The sequence below is a fragment of the Ascaphus truei genome, chromosome 3, assembly GCF_040206685.1.
Source record: "Ascaphus truei isolate aAscTru1 chromosome 3, aAscTru1.hap1, whole genome shotgun sequence".
NCBI classification, from domain to species: domain Eukaryota; kingdom Metazoa; phylum Chordata; class Amphibia; order Anura; family Ascaphidae; genus Ascaphus; species Ascaphus truei.
In genome coordinates, this window is record NC_134485.1 from 334212714 (window position 1) to 334229473 (window position 16760).

The 16760-nt window shown below is 42.7% G+C and overlaps 1 protein-coding gene across 2 annotated transcripts in view; it reads left to right on the top strand.

The window, feature by feature from the left end:
• Nucleotides 1–621: 621 nt before the first annotated feature.
• ARHGEF25 (Rho guanine nucleotide exchange factor 25) overlaps nt 622–16760 on the top strand; it is a 248073-nt gene continuing 231934 nt past the window's right edge. The window contains exon 1 of one of the 2 annotated variants that reach the window (XM_075591563.1): nt 622–1011. In XM_075591563.1, the coding sequence (XP_075447678.1) occupies nt 916–1011 (96 nt within the window). In that variant the 5' untranslated portion in view covers nt 622–915. The remainder of the gene's footprint in view (nt 1012–16760) is intronic. The other variant, XM_075591564.1, reaches the window with a different exon arrangement.

The following is a 16760-nucleotide window of genomic DNA, read 5'->3' on the forward strand; positions in this document are numbered from 1 at the left end:
TGTCATTTCCCGCCGCGCAGCCATGCTCATTGCATTTGGAGGGGGGAAATTACAGGAGAATAATGGATTATGCCGGAGACTCCGCCACCACCCGGAGATTGACGACGGCAACCCATAGCCTGGAGGTAAGTGCCCGAAACCCAGGGTCTACGGGTCAAACCCAGAGAGGTGGCAACCCTGGACGTGATGGGAATAAGGGCTTTTGACATAAAAGTCTCAGCCCGAAGTGCTTACAGTCTAAGTGATTAAAGCGATTGTAAGTGATTGTAACCATGTGTTTTTATAACTCTGTGCCCAGGACAAACGTGAAAACGAGAGTTAACTCTCAATGTATTACCTCCTAGTAAAACATTTTTATACATAAGTAAATAAATAAAGCAGACTTTGGAGAACAATATATGTGAGTTTCACTGCTAGTTATTAAGAGGGTGGGCACTGATGTAAAGTAATCACCGTCAGAGGGGAAAAAATTCAACTCGCTGCAGCAAGCACCTTTGGCACTAAAAGAGTTAAGCAAAGCACCAAAGGATTCTGCTTTAAGTCCCAGCTGTTGCATGGGAAGTTACAGTAACTTACACCAAACATATGGCTCCTTTCCACTACAGAGCAATGAGGCCAATGAGGCTTGTAGAGGGGAGTTGATGAAAGGGACTAGCTTTCTAGTTGTTGCTGCTGCTGAAAATTTATCACTGTTTAGCTTGCCTTGCTCTGAACCTCTCCCTGCCCCACAGCAATTTGGTCTCCTCTGCCACAACACACACACACACGCACTGTTAAAGAAGAGACTCTCTTAAACTCTCAGTTCTAACACCCTGCCTGCTGCAGTTTCAATGGGTGCAGCATCCAGCTGAAAATTGGGCTCTGGACTTCGAATCAGTTAAAAGATTCCTGGAGGAGTTTGAGGTACCGTACGACATGAAGGCTCCTCAGCGACACACAGGACGTACAGACCAGATGCTTGGTGCTATGGCAGACATCCTAGGATCCTTTGGACGTCCAAGCCACCAATGGGTAAGTCCTATGTTTATCCCCATTACCCTCCTTGTGAAGTGTGTTTCAAAATTTCATGCATGGAGAATCTTTGCGTTTATGGTGCTGGCCTATAAAGTAGGAGGCAAAAAGTGAATATTGGGCAAATTAAAGTGTAAGCTCTTCGTGGTGGTTTGGCCACATATGCCAAGACACAAAAATCGCCAATGCCTGTTATCGTACCCCCATCAGGTGTTAACTAACATTTACATGAATCGGGGTGCGACACCCCACATCAGCGCTTGGTGAATCTCCTCCTTAATACTTTCTACTGTATTACTGACAGTGAAAAACACCTTGAGCTTGCATTATAGAAATAAATACAGATTCATTCATTATAGTCGCGCCTTTTTTGATTTGAGAGGTTTGGTTAGTGCAGTATTGTTATTATAAGGCTCACAAGTATTATTGATATCAAGGTCAATGGGCTGTCTGGAGTATGTTTATCAGCAGCTGGTAATTCGTTACATATGTATGATAGCACATGCAGCTCCGTACAGTTTAGACTGTATATATTCTAACTCTGTAGAGCTTGCGATTAATATTTTGTCTCCCAGTACAAATAGTCAATATTAATTGCTCATCATATGAGCTGTCTCAGGGTACACAAACTAGATATTTAGTAGGGCACTCTCACATCAGCGCCACCACCCCATGGCTCTTTTTTTAGGCCAGTGTTTCCCAACCTGGGGGGCCCATAGGACCTAAAGGAGGGGCTCTAAGTTACCCAAGGGAGATATACACTGAAAGATACAGAAAATAGCAAAGAAAAAGGAGCAAATAGAGAGACGAAAGAAACAGAGAGGGGGTCAGATAGTGGCAGAGAGAAAGAATGCAGTTTTAGTGGATCAATAAATTAATAAATATATATGAACAAAATCTCTATTTTTTTCACGCTGATTATTTGGTGGAGTGGGGGAGGAGTTAGGGAGAAGTTATGTGACACGGATTATAATGAGATGTGTCAAATTCTGCATCTCTATGCATCATTGTTTTTATATGGGAGGTAAAGAGTTCTCATTATAGGCTCTATTCTTTGTTTTGTGGTGTTACTTTTTTATCTTGTATATGTGCCAGAGAATCTGCCAAGTCCGAAGTGCTGTATAACCGTCTCTGGCTAACAAGTTGTATCACATGGAGGAAACACTTTCTTACAAAACAAACTTCTAGTCGCACTTTGTCTAAGTGTATACTGTACATACTGTACATCACTCCCCTATTTTCTTTGCCCAAGCTGTAGCTTTATTCTTTCTATGAGAGAAAACAGTGGTCAGAGAAAGTAGAATTCTACCCACTACAACCTGATAAAGAAAAGAAAGGTAGATTTAAAATCGAATTAATAAAAAAAGCATGTTGCACAACCCCCAAAAAGTTTTTTTTTTTTTTTTAAACTGAGTAGTTGGCTGCTTTTGAGGCTGACACACAGAAAAAAAAAAACAGGATTATATATGGGGGAGGGGAGATAGAGGGATCCAGATAAGGGAGCCATGTATTTGTATCTCAGTTAACATCTTCACTGCTGATAGGAATTACACTACATTGCTGATATACCTTGGCAGTGATGGGTGGTTTTTACTGATATGTAATTGGTGCATATCACAGTTAAATGTAAATAACAAAAACATAACAGATAGCTCATGACAGATACATGCCACAGCACAAGAGATAACTGTGAATTCCACAATTAGAGGAGAGCAGAATTTTGGCAATACTGAAATGTTCTTTCGTCATGCCAATAAAGCTTATTTGATTTGATTGTGTATGCCACAGAGTGGAGATCAATGAAAGATAGCTGTACCTGTCTCCTTTAGATAGCAGTATAATAAAAATGAGGAGAACATCAAAAGATAACGATGCAGGAGGATGGAAATGAGCAAATATTGAAAGCCGCATTCTATCCAAGGGTCGCAATTTTTTGTTAATGGTTAACGGCACCGCGTTAATTTTAGCTCTGGGGACCCCCTGGTTTCTTCTTGGTTCTTAAATCTCCTGCGGCACTCATGACATGGATCACATTGCGTGTTTTTGTTGGCCTGTGTGACACGGGAGACTTAAACCTCCACTTTGTTTTCCCAGCATGGGTTGTACCGGGGGCACCTTTTGGAAGTAAGTATCTCAGGAAGCAGTGGGTCCCCGGATCAGACATTAATGCTGTTCCGAACATCTCCAAAAAAACCCTGCTTCCCACCTATCTGAAAGAAAACGAGCAGGTGGAACCACACCTTTAATAATTGAGAAGGAGACTAAAACCAGTATTGTTGTATCCTAGCCTCTTATAAATGGTGATTGGACTGCAATAGTGTGTTATTGAACGCAGGGGCTAGATTCTGGGGATTCAGTCCATAAAACAATTACATTGATTGATCTTTCAGAAGACAAGATAGGGCACATATTAACACAGGGGATTTTTTTTTCTAAGAAAGTGTGTTGTTTTCATGAACTTTCACACAGGGGCCCAGGGGCAACATGTTTTTATAATGGGAATAACAAGCTCCGTAAAGATGTTGTAATGAGATGGTACAAATAAATGGTCGTTTAAAAGGAATTTTATTTATGGACCGTATCCAAGAAGGGATTTCACAAAATGTTCTTTTAAGGAGAATGTACATTCAGCAGGGATTCCTTTCATGCGAAGGAGGATGCTGGACCTCTAAATGATGTTCTTATCAGGGGGTATTCTCATGAAAGGAACTTCTTCCACATGTATGGCCTGTAGAAGGCTGTTCTTATAAAGGGGTGCTATTTTATTAGTTACCTCCCATACGCATCGTAACTTCAGGGCCGAGGTGACCTATTAACAGATTGTTCTCATGTATTAGGGAGCATTAGGGATTTGTTTTTGTCTTATGGATTCCTTTCAAATGGAAGGGGGTGGGGTTACTATATAATATTGTTCCCTTAAATATTATATGATATCATTATAATGCTTTCAGTGGGAAATAGTCAAAAGTTGAGGCCAGTAACTTGTTAGGGTTAAAGTGGTAATGTGAGAATGCCTTAATGTTTGAGGAAATACAGCCTCGTTGTAAGGCACTGGCCTCTAAAGGCTGGGACCCGCTGCACCCGGCGGCGCGGGTGGCCGCGTGAGCGTTCCTCACCAGCGGGGGAATCCTTCTGAGCCGGTCCCAGTCCCCCCTCGATGCATGGCTCACTATGCACTGTGACGCGTCAGCCGCCAGGGGATGCAGGAGAATTGTGATCCCGAGCGGTGACGCATCACGTGGTGCGCTGATGAGCCTATCGGGGGCGGGAGCGGGAGCTGTCACACAGCTTCCTACACAGGGTAGGGTGTGTGTGTGTGTGTGTGTCTTACCTTACAGCAGCTCCCTCCTGCAGCCCGGGAGACCGAGCCCTTGGAGGGAGGGGGGGGAGTAGCAGGTCCCTCCGCTCAAACCACGCCCCGCCCTCCCACTCCCGCCCCCTCCCGCTCCCTACAGACCGCATATCGCGGTCTGTGCCTGTCAGCGCGCCGCCTGTCTGCAGTACGGGCGCGCTGACTGAGGGAGCGGGGCCTTAGCCTAAAGTGGGATATTCCTGTTGAAGAGTTTGGGCAAGAAACTATCAATGTGTACCATGCACAGCTCTAAGTAGAAAAGCAGTATTGTCTAACATTAAAAGTGCAGAGAGCCTATCCACACCAGTTAAGTTATAATCCAGAGTTCAACCTCATTGGCTGGTTTGTAAACCTAGGCTAAACCTAATTGGCTGACTGACAAGCTGATTTGTAAAGTTGCCCTCATCTGATCAAAAAAAGAAATAGCAAAAATGGTGTAATACGTTCAGATGGAGAAGGTAATATATAGTAGTGGAAGGAGGGTCTACATTTCCCAAATATATCCAGGTATTTCAGAGACACGAACTCTCTCAGAGGATCTTGACGTTCATGTGGGACTGGAGAGGTAAGTCCCCCGTGTGGTATTGGATGTTGGAGTGTATGGGTCAGATGGTCCTCAAGGGAATACAAAGGGACAACCAATAGTGCAAATCGTCTGGTATAAATTTATAAACAATAAAATAGAATAAAATGGGCACTCACATGATGCACATGGAATATGCGCATTGGAAATTACAGTGAGGGACATGTATCAACCACAGTGTTGGCGCAGTTCACTAGATCTCTACCACGTTTCGCCTGGGGTTCGGTCCAGTGCTTTCATTAGGCGAGTCTCGTGCTCTTCCAATGTTCTTCCAAAAACTATGAGATCATCTAGGTATATTAATGCCTTGAGTAAGTTCATTTCTCCCACTACTCGCTACATCAATCTTTGGAATGTGGCTGGGGCTCTTGATACTCCTTGGGGCATACATTCACATTGCTAAAAACCCCAGAGGGCATATGAAGGCCATCTTCTCCTTGTTCTGCTCAAACATGGGGATCTGATAATACCCGCTGCATAGATAAAGAACCGAGAACCACTTGCTTTCCGTGAGCCGGTCCACTGCGTCCTCTATGCGTGGCATAGTATATTGGTCAGGAGTAGTCCCTTTGTTCAGGGTGCGGTAGTTGATACACATCCTTACAACTCCACTTTTCTTCCATGCCACCACTATCGGAAAAGCATATACTGTAGGCTTTTGGACTCCGATATTATACCTGCCCCCATCAATTCCTGCAATTGTTGTCTCATGGCTAATCTCTGTGACCATTCTCTAAAAGGGCGAGTATCATGGAGGCATCCTTGGTGCTCTACTCCCTGTGCATGTCCCATGTCGCATTCATTGGTCAAGAACAATTCATGCCGTAGAGTCATCTTGTCCCTTTGCTACCTCTTCCAATGTTATGGGGCAGTACAGTCTTCAAAGTCCAATATATTGGGGGTCAATTTACCCCAGCCAGTTCTCTTCTGCCAGGCTTGACCCACTATTTCAGCACTGTACAGATGGGCCACCATGGTGCTTCTCCTTACCAGCACGTCATGGGTGGTTTCGTTCCTTACTTCAATCGTAGCCCTTTCTATGTTTTTCATGGGTACTGCCAGTACCTCACTCTTCACCAATAGTCCTCCTGGGTACCCTCCATGAGGGGGACTATAACATAACTGTGGAGCCTTCTATTTCTCATAGGAGGGTCACCTTCCCATTTATTTTTTGTGTACTATTTGGTGGGTATCCTCACGGGACTAGTCTCATCCATCTGACTTCCCTTATAGTTTCCTTTTTCAGAGTCCCAGCTGTCTGCTCCACTCTTTGGTAGGCTTTTAGACACTGTGGATGAATGGTCAGAGTCTGACCATAGTTGTTTCCGCCTACCATCTGGTACCATTTTGCTATTAGGTGAAAAATATTGGTGTCATAATAATATCATGAGATATTATGTCTTTTAAGCAATCTGGGGCTTCGGGGAATAATTTGGTTATCGATTGTGTTAAAAATACAAAGAAATGTTTTATGGCTTGTTAAACCCTTGGCCAGGCCTAGTTTTAGGTCTGATAGAATCTGGAGATAAGGGCATCTATTTTGCCAGAGTAGGGATCAATTTATGGCTCCTCTGAAATCCAAGTAAACAGGACACTGCTTACTTTCAAAAGAATTCTCTGGAGTGTTCTGCAAGGTTCAGGGGGCGTGGCTATGAAAGTATTCCATAAAAGAATGAAGTTATTCAAACTGAGGATATCCGGTGATAACCTATCTTAAAAGTATAATGTCCAGATATCTGTAATCGTTGCAAGGAGATGCACACAATAAGACCGCACACTACGTAGGTAAGAGGTGCCATGGACAGATATCCATTTGTCACTCAAATTTAGGAGCAAGAAAGTCAAAATCACCTGAATCTATTGATATGACTCACATGTGTCTACATATTAAAGAAATAAAGTTATGAGTGGGTTTATATACTGAGACAAGAACTTAAATGTCTTTTTTAGGAGTTTTTTCTCTCTGTTCTCAACCTAGCAGCTGATTTACGGCAGGTGTGGGTTTATGTGGTTTTCAATGGGAGAAGAATGATATATAGGGTTTGCCCTGTGGTTATGAAATCAGATTTCAACAGAGGTGTTTTTGGGATCAAATACAGCTCAACCCCGTTATAGCGCGGTCCGCGGATGTCGCGTTAATTTTAAAAAAATGGCCGCCGCGCACCCGATCGGGAGTGACCTCTGGGGGTATAAATCTACGACATACGGTAACGTACTGTATTGGGATTTCTGTTTAATGTCTTATACTGTTATTTTTAGAAACTGTTCTGCATTTATTGTAACTGTATGTTCTTGTAATCTTTTTTCTGTAATCTAAGCACTGTATTTATATATATATAAAGTTTCTGAATGTCTCTCTGCTATATCATCCTGGATGGCCCTCCGCCGCCTTAAACTCAACATGGCTAAAACAGAGCTCCTCATACTTCCTCCCAAACCTGGCCCTACTACCTCCTTCCACATTACTGTTGGAACTACGATCATTCACCCAGTAGCCCAAGCACGCTGCCTAGGGGTCACACTCGACTCCTCTCTCACATTCAAAAAATTTCTAAACCATGTCGCTTTTTCGTCCGCAATATAACAAAGATACGCCCTTTCCTCTGTTGCTCGACTGCTAAAACTCTGACTCGGGCCCTCATTCTCTCCCGTCTTGATTACTGTAACCTCCTGCTGTCCGGCCTTCCTGCCTCTCACCTGTCTCCCCTACAATCTATCCTAAACGCTGCTGCCAGAATTACTTTACTCTTTCCTAGATCTGTCTCAGCATCTCCCCTCATGAAATCCCTCTCCTGGCTTCCGATCAAATCCCGCATATCACACTCCATTCTTCTCCTCACTTTTAAAGCTTTACACTCTTCTGCCCCTCCTTACATCTCAGCCCTAATTTCTCGTTATGCACCATCCAGACTCTTGCGTTCTTCTCAAGGATGTCTTCTTTCTACCGCCTTTGTATCTAAAGCCCTCTCCCGCCTTAAACCTTTTTCACTGACTGCCCCACACCTCTGGAATGCCCTTCCCCTCAGTACCCGACTAGCACCCTCTCTATCCACCTTTAAGACCCAACTTAAGACACACTTGCTTAAAGAAGCATATGAATAGCACTGTGGATATTCTGAACACATGATACATAAAGCTTGGCCCCCTGCAGACGCACTTACCAGAACTCCCTCCTACTGTCTCTGTACATTCTCCATACCTACCAATTAGACTGTAAGCTCCTCGGGGCAGGGACTCCTCTTCCTTAATGTTACTTTTATGTCTAAAGCACTTATTCCCATGATCTGTTATTTATATTATCTGTTATTTATTTGATTACCACGTGTATTACTACTGTGAAGCGCTATGTACATTAATGGCGCTATATAAATAAAGACATACAATACAATACAATATATATATATATATATATGTAAAACAATTCTTTGATAAGTAATGCTTTGAGGCTCTGAATGAACTGTTTCATGCTCTGGAGAGAGTAGTTACATTTTCGGCTACAACTGATTTGTGTGTGTGTTAAGTGCATAGTTTTTTTTCTATAATAAACAGGGACCTGAGACCCTGGTAAATATATATATATAAATTACATATTTTGCATAATTTGTCAGGTGGTGGCAGTGTATAGATATGATTGTAATGGAGTAAGGGGTTAATATTAACTTATTGACGGAACCATGCGTAGGAGAAAGGTGGGTTGGCTAGAGTCTCTTTGTGTATTAACCCTGGTTGCATATCTAAGTCACGTGCTCACTTGTGTGCTGTTTGTGACAGATGGTATATGGGGACTGTAGGAGATGAGTGCAGAGGTATATCCAGGGAAAAAAAACTTTGGCTTTTATTTAGTCCATATCTTCAAACAATACAGCTTTAAGGCCGCGGGCATAGTAAAAAATACCGTGCTGAGCCACGCTGAGCCAGCACACTTACCTCCTGCATCTTGTATGTGTGTGGCTTTAGCAGGCTCGTGCGTGCGCATGCGGAGGCGTGCTGAATTGCAGCCGACATATTAAATTAAGTTTTCACGCTTACCGGAGCGGAGGGCCGGACACGTGACCGCAAAAACAGCCAATGGGAACGAGAGACTAGCCCTGCCTCCCGCCACGCCTGCCAGGACGCCAAAAAGCACCAGCTTGAGCAGACGAGGCTGAGCAAGAGCACGGTTCAGCGCGGCCCACGGCACCATGCCCGTGGCCTAAGGCAGCATACATATAAACAAACAACCTATCCCTTTATAAGGGATAACTCACTCTCCCAGTCCCTATCTGAGTATCTCGAAGGCTAGGCCTCTTACCAGCCTTTGACTCAAAGTCCAAAGAGGTACCTGTTATCAGGGGCTCTTTCCCTCACTCCGGGTCTGGGTTGGTGTCCATGGGGGAGGCACTCTCTGGCAGGATTCAAGGGACCACTGTGTCCTTGAATAGACAGGCTGGTTCCCTGGGATCCTTTTCTTTCAGCAAACACCTTCCACGTGCTAGAGCGGTCCCCTGCAGTTCAAGTAGGCTTTTCTCTTTTTGTCAGTCTCTGGTTTCTTTCCATCAGGGGGCTTGCCAGCTTTGTCAGATCTATTCCGTTCGGGTGTCCCGGCTTGTGGCGGGTCTTCTAATCTGGCCTTTCTATTCTTGAGGCTTATGAATGGTTTGCACCTTGTGGTGAACCCTCTGTATTTGCTCTCGTGAAGTCTTCTCTTTATGGTAGACTTGGATAATGATATGCCTACCTCTTGGAGAGTGTTTTTCACTTGGCTGGATGTCGTGAAGGGGTTTTTCTTTACCATGGAAAGGATCCTACGATCATGCACCACTGTTGTCTTCCGTGGACATCCAGGCCTTTTTGTGTTGCAGAGCTCACCAGTGCATTCTTTTTTTCTCAGAATGTACCAGACTGTTGACTTGGCCACTCCTAATGTTCCTGCTATCTCTCTGATGGATTTTCTTGTTTTTGCAGCCTAAGGATGCCCTGTTTCACTTGCATTGAGAGCTCCTTTGAGCGCATGTTGTTGGTTCACAGCAACAGCTTACAAATGTGAATGCCACACCTGGAATCAACTCCAGACCTTTTACCTGCTTAATTGATGATGAAATAACGAAGGAATAGCCCACACCTGTCCATGAAACAGCTTTAGAGTCAATTGTCCAATTACTTTTGGTCCCTTGAAAAAGAGGGGGCTACATATTAAAGAGATGTAATTCCTAAACCCTTCCTCCAATTTGGATGTGAATACCCTCAAATTAAAGCTGATAGACTGCACTTTAATAAGCCCATATTCATTATTTAACTGTAACTTCAATTTATTTTGGTACACAGCCTAAATAACAAAACTTGTATCAGTGTCCAATTATTTCCGGATCTAACTGTGTATATATATATATACACAGTTAGATCCGGAAATAATTGGACACTGATACAAGTTTTGTTATTTAGGCTGTGTACCAAAATAAATTGAAGTTACAGTTAAATAATGAATATGGGCTTATTAAAGTATATATATATACAGTATATATACACACATATGAACACTATATATTATGTGTGTATTTGGGGGGTAGTGTGTGTGTATTTGGGGGGGTCGTGTGTTTTGTTTGGGGAGAGTAGCGTATGTATGTATGTATGTACTGTATTGTGTATTTGTAAATTACACTGATTTGCACAGTGAAACAATGAAAAAAACTAAATAAATGGACTTATTATTGTAACCCATTAAGGTCATAGTAATCCCTCAGGGGGGGGTACAAGTGATTAATGATAAATGGTACAGTACTGTGTTGATACATAGATGCCTTAGTGGGTAATTTATCAAAGTCTCCCGAATGCAAGATGGGAGACTTCGATAAATTGCCCCATGAGAGTGATATATGCTTTAAAACAGGTTTTGGGGAGCTCTTTTCCAGTGCTATAACTATTATTACTATTTCATTATGTGTGTAAAAAATGGAAAAAGTAGGTAGTATGATACCTTTTACTGGACCAACAAATGTTAATAACAGTGTACAAGCTTTCGAACCTCACAGGGTTCTTCTTTAGGTAGGTGAAGTTCATAAGCTTGTGCACCAACTTCTGCATCTAACCATTGCTGGTCCAATGAAAGGTATCATACTACCTATTTTTTCCTTTTCCAATTTTTTTACATTAATGAGGGACAAAAGAAGGGGGAGGAGTTGGGATGATCAACTAAATCACTGCACTTAATGCCCTTGGGTAATGAATTGATAAGCATAGTGTTAGGTGGTGGGTGCAAAACTGTGAATTATAAGTTAATATGAAAAGCAGATGGAGGGCGCAAGGAGATGTGCATTTATATGTTTTATAAAGGTGATGTGCAACAAAGTGAATTCTTTGGCGGTGCACATTTCTTTGTGCCCTCCATTTGCTTTTGAATAAGGGACAAATTTGTCTAAAATTGGGGGGTTTTGTTTTTTTAAAGTCTATTTACTTGTCTGTGAGGAGCTTTGATGTTATTAAAGTAGGATCTGAAAATCATTATCACATCATTGAACTGTAATTAGTTGGCAGGTATGATGAAAGACAGACCACCCATGTCTTAGAGCTGGCGTGTGCTAATTTTTGTTGCTGCGCCTTCCCCCCCATTGTCCCGGTACCTGCGCTTCTGCCTCTCCCCTCGTGGGTCACGTGATGTGTCGTTGCCATGACCCCGCAACGTCGTTTGACACGCGTTGCCATGATGACACATCACATAACGCCGCGTTGTCATGGCGACGAGACCAGAAGCCGAATACCGGTAACTTGAGGTTTCAGAGGCCTCGCGCGGTCCCCCGGTATTTAATTAAAATGCCTCGGGGAAAAGCGCGGGGCCTCTGCAACCGCCTGCGCCCCCTCCCCCCCGAAAAATCCCACGCCCCCCAGTTTGCGCACCCCTGTGACTTAGAGTGCTTTATTGTGGTACAATTCAATAGCATTAAGAATGAAGCTTTCAGGTTTCTGTGACTGCAAACTGGGATTTGACTGACACCTACAAGGCATCTTTACTACAGAAGAAAACATAGGCAGGAAATTACTGCCTGAAGGCAAAGCTCACAAGGGCGTCAATGCGATTAGTCTAGTGGGTGTGTAAGAAGCTCCCAGGACAGGCAGAATGAATCAGCGTCCCAAACTATCTCCTGCCTGGGTGCATCAGTATAGGGAGTGCCCATAACCTTCCTGAGATGCAGGCAGGGTGGGTTGTTGAGGTTGTAAATCACTCCCTGAAATCATTAGTGCAGTACATTTCAACATCTCTACATAAACTATTGGTCATGTGGTTACTTCCCATTTAAAGGTGCAGCTCCAAACGAAGCAATGGCAGTGACATGTTTAAAGAGGTATACCTGAGTGATTTATGCTTTTTTGTAGCCTATGTATTTTTGTTCACAGAAATGACCTGTCATCTCTTTTATTCAGTAAAATGTAGACGCCTTATCCTTCGTGGTGTTTTGACTGTGTCAACAAAGCATCGGGAAAAGCACGTGATTGACTTGATATTTAAGTTTTAGGTCCTCTCTAAAAATAGTTTCTTTGTTAACAGTAGATATATGCTGTAAATTATCAATGAATATATGCAGTATATAAGGGTATTTATTTTATTATACATATGTAGTACAGTAGGGCCCCTCTTCTCGGCGATCTGCCAATACGGAGGTACCGAGAAGGGGGCCGCCATGCCTGTTCATGCACAGAACGGGGACGGACGAGTTTGCGCATGTGCAGAAGGGGGGACTGCAAGTCTGGCATGTGCAGAAGGGTAGGAGACACCTAAAATCGCCGGTTCCGCTTTTCTGCCATTCTCGCTATGCGGTGGCGTCATGGAACGGAACCCGTCGTATGAGCGGGGCCCTCCTGTACCCAACCAAGCAGGACCTACTCAGTTTCTATAGTGTGTTAAGTAATCAAGGCTGGCTATAGGGATTCAGAACAATATAATTGTGTATTGTGTGACCCTAGAAGAATGCAGCACTTCCGACATTAACCCAATCACTTTGTGTGTTATCATCATAATCTTTATCCTTGTCGATCTACTGCTTGATGAAGGCCTTCCCAATGATCTTTCAGGTACTGCGGTTACAAGCCTCTCTTTTTCCATGTTGCTCCAACAAATGTTTTAATTTGATCCCCCCATGTTATGGTTGGTCGTCATATTTGGTCTCTTGATATCCCTTGGAATCTAGTCGAGCTCCATCTTTGTCCACCGACAGTCAAATCTTCTTGCAATATGTCCGGGCCACTGCCATTTTAATTTCCTCACACTTGTGATGTCACTGGCTTTTGTTTACTTTCAGACTTATTCGTACTTTTAGGTGTGTACAGAGATTTTATATATATATATATATATATATATATGCAGAAAACAAGAAGAAAAAACAGGCGCACTCCTAGTGTGATAAAGTATAAAACAGTATTTATGGGATTGTAAAATATAAAAAGCGCATTCACAAACAGAGTAAAAATAATAGCATTTATGAGATATACTCAATCTCCTTGAAGCTGTGAAGGGAATGTATCAGCCTGTCCCGTTGTTGCCACCTCTGGTGTATCCGTTGGTTCAGCAAGGTGCACTGGAGCCACCGCAGACAGATGATGTAATAATCAGCAACACGGTCAGAGACTCCCTCCAGATACTTCTCCCACAGCTCTCGCTGCTCACCAGCAGGCAACAGCAAAACCAGAAGCGACAGCAGTCCCAAGCAAAATAGCAACAGCTCCAAGGTACTCTCTCTGTTCGTGCAGTAATGTCAGCCACAAACTCGCCTCTTTGGGAAACGCCCTACGCGTTTCGTCACTAAGGACTTCGTCGAAACTGCTTGGGACTGCTGTCACTTCCGGTTTTGCAGTTGCCTGCTGGTGAGCAGTGAGAGCTGTGGGAGGTGTATATGGAGGGAGTCTCTGACTGTGTTGCTGATTATTACATCATCTGGCTGCGGTGGCTCCAGTGTACCTTGCTGAACCAACGGATACACCAGAGGTGGCACCAACGGGACAGGCTGATACATTCCCTTCACAGCTTCAAGGCGATTGAGTATATCTCATAAATGCTATTATTTTTACTCTGTTTGTGAGTGTGCTTTTTATATTTTACAATCCCATAAATACTGTTTTATACTTTATCACACTAGGAGTGCGCCTGTTTTTTCTTCTTGTTTTCTGCAGATATCCTTGGGATTTGGTGATCCTTATATACGGGCAGCAAAACTCCAGTGGACTAAGTACATTTTTTGGAATTTCAACTGACATCTGGTTTTAATTTTATTTTTTAAGTTTCATGTTTTTTATTTTTGCTATAGATTCCAGTTGTTTTTATCACAAATTCGCCCTTTTGGGGATTCTTTTGTCAATAGCCTTGTTAACTCTATCTGATTTACACAGCTGATTTATCCTTATCAAGCTTCCTAAGGCGCTACTCCAATTTGTTTTTATATATATATATATATATATATATATATATATATATATATATATATATATACACATGTAGAGGTATCAGTACCGTGTTAGCCGAGCTCACACACACTTTTAGTTGTGCTACAAACTCTCACATTTCCACACCCACCCACACCATTTATATCCTCTCTCACTCCACACACACCTTGTGTAGAGCACTGTTTATACTGTGGGCTCTCCATTCATTTTTATTCACACTGATACACATACACACTCTTTCTTCACTTGCTTTCAGTTACCCTTTGACACCTCCAGCCATAAATCTCATCCACACCGGGGGAAGGACCAGCACAGATAACATTCCAAGAGACACTGTTTTAAAGTAATCCTTGCTTCATTCATTGTAACATCGCCGGAAGAAGAGATCAGTGTATCTCGAAAGCTCGCACAAATAAAAGCATTTCGTTAGCCACAGAACGGTATCATCTATTTATTTTTTGATTATATATATATATATATATATATATATGACTTACCGTTGATTACCTAGAATATTGTGATAGTGTAGGCTTATTGTAACTTACAAGTCTGATCAACCAATCAGAGTTTGGTCAGAAATACATATACAGTATTTGGGTTTTAGAAACTTCTAAATCTTTGGTTCTTTTTCCCACTTTCTGATTCTGCTTCTGCTGTTTTAGAACAGAGATCCTATATCTGCTGCTGGGGATCTCCCCCAGCCTGAAGCCAGATATACACACCTGATCTCACCAATGCCTCCCTGCCATCTCTTCCCCCTTAAATGGTGTTAACCTTTTCATTTAACACCCATCTACAGCACTTATTCCCTCACCTGCTGTCTCTGTAAGTTTCCCCTCAAACCTCTTAGATTGTAAGCTCTTCGGGGCAGGGATTTCCTTTCCCATTGTCAGATTTTTGCTGCACTTATTGTATTTTTAAAATTCCCTGTACTGTATTCTTTGTGAAGCGCTGAGTACACTTTTGGCGCTATATAAATAAAGACATACAATACAATACAATATTGTACTGGGATTTAACTATATGAAAACATTGGGTAGACTGATATAAATATTTTAGAGCCAAGTATTTTATTGTTTTAAAGCAGAAATTGTATCCATTTTTTTTTTACCGCATTGGAAGCAAAGTTCCCCTGGAGCTGAAATGTGTTATTTTTTGGCTGCAGGACACCTGGTTCCGGACATACTTACCAGTGTGGTTACCATAAATACTTACTGGATATCTAAACGGCCATCCAATCAAAAGTTGCAATGATGATGATGTGGGCCCATGGGACATGGTGGCCATTTTGCATTACCTGGAGGGAGCTTGAACAATGATAACTACACCTAGAAGTATCTCAGGAAACGGGAGGTCTTCGGATTTGAAAATAATGTGGTTCAATTCTGGAGCAAGTGCCGGTTCCAATGCTGCAAAAAACACAACAGGTAAAAAAAAATGGAGGAGCTAGGATTGCAGCTTTAAGTTTGCAGTTTCCTTTGAACTTTAACGCAACTTAAAAGTTCCTGTATAGAGGATGTGCAAACTTTTCGCCTGAATTGGTGAGATGAAAATAACCTAATTTGAATATGCTAAATATAGTAACATTTTCCAGGTATCTCACCACATGTTGTACAGAGTGTTTTGGGAGGTATTTAAGTCAATAGGTACTCTATAGGTCGCACTACATCTCTGTTGTTCTACTGAAGTCTCTCATTTTGCCCCAACGTTTTGGAAAGTTGGAGCAAAACATAGGCGTAGCGAATTTGGGCAAGTGCGCATTCCTCTATTCATGTACTAAGTTACTACCAATCTTTGTTTAGAAATGGAAATAAAAGTGAAGATACATATTGATAGCTTCAATAGTATGTAGAGTACAGAAGGTTCCTCAGGATTTCATGGCGAATAGCCGGAGGTCTCACTGCTTGACCATCTCCATGATCCTCTGCTTCACTTATCTAAGAGGTAATTATCCTAAAGGGTTAACTGGAAAAGTCTACCTTTTGTAACTAGCAGTTATGCTTTTTGCAATCTCCTGCCATGCTGTGTAATGTGTTATTATACACGGTTTTGCTGGAACGTTTATACTATAATTTGTATGTATAAATAAAGGTGTGCACTTAACTCTCCCTGACAGCATTTGAGTGAACACTTTATTTTTCTACAAGGGCGTAAACTCTAAGATCACCACCATTTTATTCATGATTTACAATTCAGAGTTCTTCTCCAGAGATCTGCCAGTTTCTAGAGGTGGCCAGGTCTCCCCTTTGGGCTTCTCCTTGGCCCCTTGGTCTCTCCCCCTTACCTCCGCGGGTGGTGCGGGTGCCGTGGGGGGCTGCGGTTAGACCGCCGTAGGCAAGGGAGGTAGAGGCAGGGGCAACTGGGTCGCCAGAGATCCGTGGCGGCTCCCGTAGCAGGGCGTCGCCA